The sequence below is a fragment of the Manacus vitellinus genome, unplaced genomic scaffold, assembly GCF_001715985.3.
Source record: "Manacus vitellinus isolate BGI_N305 unplaced genomic scaffold, ASM171598v3 scaffold_27_pilon, whole genome shotgun sequence".
NCBI classification, from domain to species: Eukaryota; Metazoa; Chordata; class Aves; order Passeriformes; family Pipridae; genus Manacus; species Manacus vitellinus.
In genome coordinates, this window is record NW_021940039.1 from 1694205 (window position 1) to 1702141 (window position 7937).

The 7937-nt window shown below is 59.8% G+C and overlaps 1 protein-coding gene across 1 annotated transcript; it reads right to left on the minus strand.

Moving 5' to 3' along the window:
• On the minus strand, positions 1–7203 carry PTGS1 (prostaglandin-endoperoxide synthase 1). Its single transcript, XM_029960559.1, has 11 exons — positions 7125–7203; positions 5792–5959; positions 5494–5634; positions 4608–4751; positions 4118–4299; positions 3946–4029; positions 3389–3635; positions 2542–2828; positions 1681–1828; positions 1029–1404; positions 1–951 (listed from the first exon to the last, which is right to left on the minus strand). Exons 1-10 carry the CDS (start codon positions 7201–7203, stop codon positions 1049–1051), a joined length of 1836 nt encoding a protein of 611 aa, XP_029816419.1. The 3' UTR covers positions 1–951; positions 1029–1048.
• Positions 7204–7937: the final 734 nt, after the last annotated feature.

Genomic DNA, 7937 nt, shown 5'->3' on the forward strand with positions numbered 1-7937 from the left:
GAGTTTTTAAAATCATTTATTACTTTAAATGTCCGTTTTCCTGGAGGTGACCTGGGATCTGATGGGGATCAAGGCCAGTGACAGTGGCTGCCAGCGACACGTGGCTGGGCCGGGCGAGGGCTGACGTCTGCGTGCAGGGAGCAGGACAGCAGCAGGCTCTGTGTGCTGTGAGGATGTGTTTGCTGAGCTGATAGTGCAGGGAAGTGGGATGATGGTGGGATGGAAGGGACTCCATCGCTGGGTGTGCACAGAGGCAGCATCTCGCTCCGAGCAGCCCCGGGTGGGCAGCCAGCAGCACGTGCCAGGGTCCAAGCCAGTGTGTTGGAGGCACAGGAGGTCTGGGAGGTCCGATCTGATGCTTCTCCCCTGGTCTCCTCCAGGAGAGACACTGCTTTGGTTCCTTCTCCTGGCTGTGTCCCAGCTGTGCCCCTGTGCTGGACAGGCTGGGGTGGATGGTCCAGAGGATGCAGGAGAAGCAGAGCAGGGCAGGTTCCTACTGCAAGCTCAGCCACTGCTGGGGCAGCAGGAACACCTACACCGTGTCCTTCCTGTCCATCGGGGAGCTCATCACATAACCAGGTGCAGCAGAGGAGGGAGGAGTGTGAGGGCTCTGCACTCCTCTGTCCTGAGTGGGGAGGCCCTGTGGAAGAGGGGCTGCTGGTGGCCTGGTGCTGGGAGGCAGCGGGGATGGAGGGTGACGAAGCACAGGGGAGTCCAGAGCATCCCCTGGGGAACCCCAAAGCTGGCTTTGTGCAAGGTATTCACTGGCAAGAGATGTGAGTCTGCTGAGGACAGCAGGGCAGCCACACTCCCGAGGCACTCCAGCTTTTCAGAGAGCTGGGAGCAGCCTCTCCTCGATGGCTGGCGTGGAGGACATCCAGGATGGGACCATCTCCTGTCCTGCTCCTGCTCAGCACAGGGGTGGGCAGGTCCCTGTGTCCCCACCGTTCCCTGCAGGAAGGAACGGGATACTCAGCACCAGGCTGGGAGCTCAGCTCAGCTGGTGCCTGGGCAAGGACAGTCCCTACCTGGGCGGGTCATCCTGGTGCTAGAGCTCTGTAGATGGTCCCCCAGCCCGAGGGCTGCCGTGTTCCACAGCATCTGGCACGTGGAATGCCACGTACGGGCACCTCTTCACGTTGAGGCACACGAGCTTCTTGAGCGACGCCGTCTTCACTATCTCAAAGCCAGTGGCTCCACCAAATGTACTGGGTTTCCAGTACTCTGGGGAGCAGATGGGATTTCCAAAAAGCCCCTTCAGGGAAAATGGAGCTCCAATCTCCACCATGCTTTCCCCAAAAATGCCATTGGGTTGGGGTTTCTCGAGCAGCAAGCCTGGATAAAACTCCAGAGCATCAATGTCTCCGTACAGCTCTTCCAGCTCCGCAGCCTTCTCTTCCTCTCCTGCCCCAAGGGAACGTCAGAGTGCTTTAGCAAGGGAATCAGGCCTGGCAAGGACCAGTCATCCAGCCCACAGGAGGAAGGACCCCTGCAAACTGGGCATCAGCCCAGCCTGCCCCACTGCGAGGGCCACGCCCAGGCAAGGCTGGGATGGGCAGGAGCGGCTGCTCTGCGGGGCAAGCCTGGTGGCAGTGGGACAGCTCGTGGTCTCGTACCCACCTGTGGGCACAGGGCACCTGCCCTGCCCCAGCAAAGCCCCGGGCAGCACTGCAGCCCTACCTGTCAGCTCCTGGAAGGACTTGTAGGGCTTCATGCCAAACCTCTTCCGATACTCGTTGAAGGGCTGTAGCCTCAGCTGCCGGGATTCCTTGATGACCCCAATGGCCACATGCAAGACATTGGCATTGATGGTCTGTCCCCCACCGATCTGGAGGGCAAGAACACAAGGGGGAGCACATGTGAGGCACAAGGCAGCACCAGCAGCAGCTCCAGGAGAGCCACCGTGCTAAACTATCCATGTGTCATGGAGAGCAGCACATCATTGCAGCAGGAAGAAGAGGGGGAACCACTGGACAGTGCAAAAAACAGCTATAGAGCAGCTTGGGTAGGTCAGCCCTGTTCCCAGGGCAGGGAATGGTGTGGGAGAAGCCCTGGATGGACCCAGTGACCTGGGAAGAGGAGAGAGGTTACAGACGGCTGGAGTTGCAGGGAGAACCGGGACACCGACAGAGCCTCAGCCTCAGCCGCGCTGCTTTGCACAAGAAAAGAGGGTCAGGAATGGAGACACAGCGGCTTGGAAGAAAACATCCATGCGATGGCAGCAAAGAACAGTGCCAGACAAGCTGCTCCACTCCCAGCTGCTCCGGGCCGGGAGATCGCCCCTTCCTCAGGCTCCGGGATGTCCATCACCGGGATGTTTACTGCAGAGCACCAAGAGCAGCAACCGGCGCTGCCAGGGCCAGCCTTGCCTCGGTGCTCGTGGGGAGGACTCCTGATGTGCTCATCAGGTGCTGCCCTGGGCAGACTCTGTGTGTGTCCCACTGCCAAACGGGGACGGTCGTACCCCCTCCAGGGTACCACGAGTGTCCCTGTGGGGTGTCACAGCCCGGCACTGCCAGGGAGGGGAGAGCAGGTCCTTACCCTTCCTGCTACCTGCTTGGAGAAGGACTCCACCAGCGCCTCCACGCCGTAGTCCATGAGCATGGAGGTGTTGTAGAGGAACTGCTGGTAGCTGTACTCTTCCCCCTGGATGACGAAGGAGTCGGGCATCAGCCCGTGCCAGTGGTAGAGCTGGTTGAACTCCACCGCGATGCGATTCCGGTACTGGAACTGTGACCCAAACAGCAGCTCGGGGTCGAACTTGAGGCTCAGGTAGTACCCACTGAGGTGCTGGACATAGTCTTCAACGACAATCTTGATGGTCTCCCCTGGGCAGGAGCAAAAGAAGCAGCTGGTGGCAGCAGGAGCCACCAGCTCTGTACCCTGAGATGTTACCCATGTGCTATGGCAGCACATCCCAGCACCCAGCACCTCCTGGGACCCTTCTGACTATGGGCTCGTTGAGCTGGTTGGGAATTTTTCAGTGAATTAGTTCTTCAGTAGCAAAGGTCAATCTAACAAAACCGAAAGGTTCCTGAGGGAGCTGCCCTGGATATATTTTTTAAAGGTACTGTGATGACACGGCTTTTTTATGGATTTTGGTCAGAAATTACTTTTCATGAGACACGAAAAGCAAATTTATCATGAACATTTAAAAGAAATAATTCAAAATTATGACAAAATTTTTCAAAATCAGTATTTTTGATGGACCAAACCCAATTTTTTTGCTAAATGGGCCAAAGCCAATGATCTCCAGAAGGATGCCAGAGGAACTTCTCAAGGCAGCCTGGCCACCACCCTCAGAGACTGGCCAAAACTGGGGCTTGCCCAGGGAGGTGGGACACAGAGCTCCGTGGTGCCCGTGCCCCGTGGCAGTGCCATCCCTCACCGATGAGGATGAGCCGTGCTGTCTGGAAGAGCTGCTCGTCGTCCCAGGTGGGGTGTTCCCGCCTGAGCACGTCGCACACGCGGTTGTGCTCGCGCAGCCAGAGCGTTCCGTACATGCACAGCCCCGGCAGCAGCCCGAACACCTCCTGCCCCATGGCCAGCTGCTGCTCCTTGGGCACGGCAGACGGGTACACCATGTGAACGGGGGCGTCGGTGACCACGGGGGGGTACACCTCCCCATCCACCACCTGGGGACACAAGAGCGAGGTGGGAGAAAGGGCAGAGGGGAGAAAAACACTCTGGGGAAAGCTTGCCCAGCCAGGAGCTGCCTCCCTAAGGGCACCATGTCTGCTCCCCTGCAAGAAGTGAGTGGGATGGAAACAGCTCCTCATACAGTCCCAACTGCAGAACACCTGTAACACCCCAAAGCTTGTCCCCCAGCCAGCAGCCACACGGGGCGTCAGGGCTGGGGTCTCCCAGGAGCTGCCGGAGGGACATGGGCTTCAAACAGCCCTGGGTCACAGCCCTGGGTCACGTTTCAGCCATGCTGGGTGGTACCTGGAATTTCAGTTTCCCGTCCCTGAAGAGTCGCAGCTGGTGCTGCCGCTGCAGGTTGTCCCCGTAGAGATGTCCCAGGTCCACCTGAGGAGGGAGCAGGGCATCAAGGCTGCTCCGAGAGGCACCTGTGCCCCGTCACCCTCCTCCCTCCCACATCCCCCGTGCCCCTCACCCCGTGCCCCAGCGCCTTGGTGAAGCCACGGCCCATCTTCCCGGATGTCTTGAAGAACTGGTGGGTGAAGTGCTGGGCGAAGAAGGCAAACATCATGTTGGTGCCTCGGGGATCAGCCTCGAACTTCTGCCGCAGCAGGAACCTCTCTGCCAGGAGCTGGGGATCGGGGAGCTGCTGCTTCCCTGTGAAGGATGGAGGTTGAGGGCAGATGCCCAGTGTTGGCCTGGCTGGGTACCAGTGCTGTCTGCAGGGCTGCTGGTGGTGTCTGCAGAGACACAGCCCTCTCACACAGGCTGTGACATGCCCTGAGCTGTCCCAGCAACGTTTCAGATGCCATCAAGCTCTTCCTGCCACAGGGCCAGCCTGGGCAGGACAGTGGTAGGACGTGGCACTGCCAGTGGTGCCTTGCAGATGTGTCCACAGCAGTGAAAGCTTGGCCATGGGTGGGTAGGAAACCCTCAGGGTGCCAGTTCCCCAGGTAGGGGCATACCTTTGGTGCCCATGGGCGTGGGGCAGTCGTCGGGCACGGGCGGGAGGACGCGGGTGTAGTAGCTGACGTTGGCATAGGCCTCCCAGCTGATGTAGCCGTAGTCGGAGTTGAAAGTGGGGGGGCTGGGGATGAGATTGGCACGAACTGAAAGGAGAGAGGGGGATCACCACTGTAGGGCGCAGGGCAGCACCCCACAGCCTCTGCCCTGGCCCCTGCCCACCCGCTCTGTGCTGCCAGATGCCCTCCCCTGACACCCCAAAAACCAGGAAGGTACCAGCGGCGGAGGCACGAGGGTGTCCTGGGATTTGCTCCGAGCCTTTTAAAGGCTGCAATTCCCCAGGGAAAAATAGGGCCCGTGCTAATGCTTTAAGTGGATTTTTGGATGATAAATGAGATGACAAACCCATAGAAATGGTAAAACCAACAGCCAGAGCCTTGCGAGTGTGTCCCTACGACTCCAAGAGCTGGAACCTAAATATTTATGCAAAGTGATGAATGTGGGGACATGAGTAACAAAGGCCATATTTGCACAGGCTGCTTTCCATGCAGCTGCACGAGAGCCCCTTGGCCCGGGGAGTGCAGCATGCCAAGAGCTGCTCGTGTTTTCCAGCTGGCTGGCAGCCCAGCACAGGGCTGGGGACCCCCTGAGCCCCACCACTGCCTGTCCAGGCAGCCCCCCTGGGCTGAGTGACAGTGTGACAGCATGATGGAGTGATGGGGTGACAATGCCCTGGATCTCCTGGTGAGGTGACTCCAGCCTGATGCCCACCGTGCCCACAGGAGCTGCTCAGCATCACTGCAGCTGTGCCATCCCCACCCACACCTCTGCTCGTGCTGGGGCGTCCTCGAGTCCTGATGAACCCCCAGACCCTCTCCAGCCCCTCACCTGTCAGCACGAGCCTCATGAGCGTGTCCCTGATGAAGGTTCTGTTGATAATGTCCCAAAACCACTTGAAGTGGGTCAGGATGAAGTGGTAGAAGGCAGGACTGGGCTTCAGCAGGTTGTGGAGGCGCGTCCAGAACTCAGCTGGTGGAGACAGACCAGGTAAATCACTCACCCCACTAATGAAGCCCACTAACAGCCCCGGTCCACCCACACCACTGCTGTTGGTGAGAGCAGTGCTGTGGGCACAGTGAGCTGCCCTGGCATCCAGCAGTGCCAGATCTGGGCCACTGGGACTTACGGGAGGTGCAGTTGACCCCGTAGTATCCCGTCCTGGTGCAGTCACACTCGTATTCTGCCAGACCGACCCTCACACACACCCCTTGGTGCAGGCAGGGGAAATAGCAACAGGGGTTCACTGCAGGGAGAGAGAGACAGAGAGAGAGACAGAGATCACCATCCAGCCACCCTGTCACAGCATCCAGTGGCTCCCTGCTCCTCACAGAGAGACACCGCCTCGGACCCAGCCGAGCTGGGTGCAGCTCAGGAGACGAGGTGCTTTGGTGCAGCCACCTCCATGAGCCCAGCCCCCAGCTCTGGTGTCAACAACGTGCTGCAGGAGCCCAACGCTGCCTGTCACGGGGGTCTCCTGCACACCCGGGGCTGTACCTTCGTGCCTGGGGGGCTGCAGTGCCCCTAGAGCCCCAGCAGGGATAAAGCCGTGCAAACACACCCCTGTTCACCACAGCGACCATTGTCAGGGCAGGGTTTGCTTTGGCAGGCGGCCCCTCCGCCCCGAGCGGATGGAAGGGGCCTCGCTGGCCTCACTCCCGGCTCCCGCCCGGCCCTTCCTCCACCACCTTCGTGCCCGGCCTGCAGACACGAGATAAGGGCCCCTTCCCGCCCGTCCCAGGGCGGCAGGATCCCGTGGGACAGGGAGATCCCCCTGGCACAGAGCAGCTCCTGCGCTGGGGCAGCGCTCGGCACTATCCATGCCAAGCTCCTCTGATCCATCCTGGAGCAGGCAGGTCCTTGTAACTCCACCATCCACAGCTCCTTCAAGAGCAGCAAAACTCAGGGGAGAAAGAGCAACACAATCTGGGGTGGCTGGAGACCCCTCTGCCTTCCATCAGCCCAGGGAATGCTGTGGAAATTGGGATGTCCTCTGCCACAGCTGCCTCCTGAAAGCCTCACTGGTGGCATCCTCAGCCTCACTGAGGGAGGATGGGCAGCACGCCCTGAGTGCCACAAAAGACCGAGAGCCACTCCCAGTGTGCCCATCGTGTCCTGCATGATGAAGGAAGGTCTCCTGGGTCCATCAGCTGCTCTGCTTAGTCCGTGAGCTCACCAGGCCCCTGCCAGACCTGGTTCAGACTCTTCGGGAGTTTGGGAACAGGTTCCAACACTGGGGTGGAGGGGGTGGAGGTATGGGCATGCAGAACAGAAACTTCATTTTTTCCATAGGAAATTGAAGCTAAAAATTAACATCTTTAAAAAATAAAGCTAATTTTGTGACATTACTCAGTCTTCCAGCAGCCACACACTCGGGGCAGGGCAGGGGCTGCCTGGGAGCCCAGGGCTCAGCCAGCAGTTCTGCTGGGCTGTGCTCAGCCCTGTGGCCCCAAATCCCTCACGGCACAGGGGCCGGCTTGCAAAGACGTGCTCAGCTCCCAGCACTTCCATCAGGCTCCCTTTCATCTTGGATCTTTTCATGTCTCCAGACGGGAGGCAGCAGGCAGGATCTTATTTATCTCAGACAAATTAAGGTCAGACCACCCGTTCGGATTTTTGCAAGATGGGAATTTTTGGAAAGGGGGAGGTGTTGCAGTGCATCTGCAGCATCCTTCAGGATATTCCCATGCTGGTACCTCGCACATGGCTCTGCTGCAGACCCTGCAAACACCCCAAGGAGCAGCCTCGAGCTCTGCCCCGTGCAACCCGCAGGGCTGCGGGGCTGCCGCAGGTGCCGCAGCCGCAGGGCTGGGAGGATGCTCCAGGCCGCAGGCTCTGGCAGAGCAGGTCGTGTCCTGCCCTGTCTCTCCAGTTGATATGGGGAGTCAGGAGAAGTTCATTCTGCCAGGGATCTCCCCGGTGCGGGGCTCGATGGCAGGTCGTGCCGAGCCCTCCTCCAAGGTGGGTTTGGCCGCATGCTGGGCTTGGCCGAGCCGCCTCCTCCCACGGTTCAGCGCAGTGTCAGTGCCGCGGGGTCCCGGAGGTGGGGTGGGAACAGCATGTTCCAGCCAGAAGGGTGGGAAGGGGATGGATGGAGCGTGTCCTGGCCCGCGACAGCAAACCCCTCACATCCTTCTGGAGCCTCCCTCCCGCAGCAGCTCCCGTCTCTCCCCACCCCGGCCAGGAATCCTGCGCCGGCCCTGCCAGGAGGCTCCAGGTATGGGGAAAGCTGCTGCCAGTCTCTGTGTGGAGCAGGGCCCCTCCGTGACGGCAGA

Excerpts from the sequence above, each read along its gene's own strand:
- PTGS1 (XM_029960559.1), bottom strand. The coding sequence starts at position 7,203 with ATGAAAAGATCCAAGATGAAAGGGAGCCTGATGGAAGTGCTGGGAGCT. Across the intron at positions 4,752-5,493 it reads CATGAGGCTCGTGCTGACAG|TTCGTGCCAATCTCATCCCC; the intron begins GTGAGGGGCTGG and ends CTCTCCTTTCAG. Across the intron at positions 1,829-2,541 it reads CCAAGCAGGTAGCAGGAAGG|ATCGGTGGGGGACAGACCAT; the intron begins GTAAGGACCTGC and ends CTTGCCCTCCAG.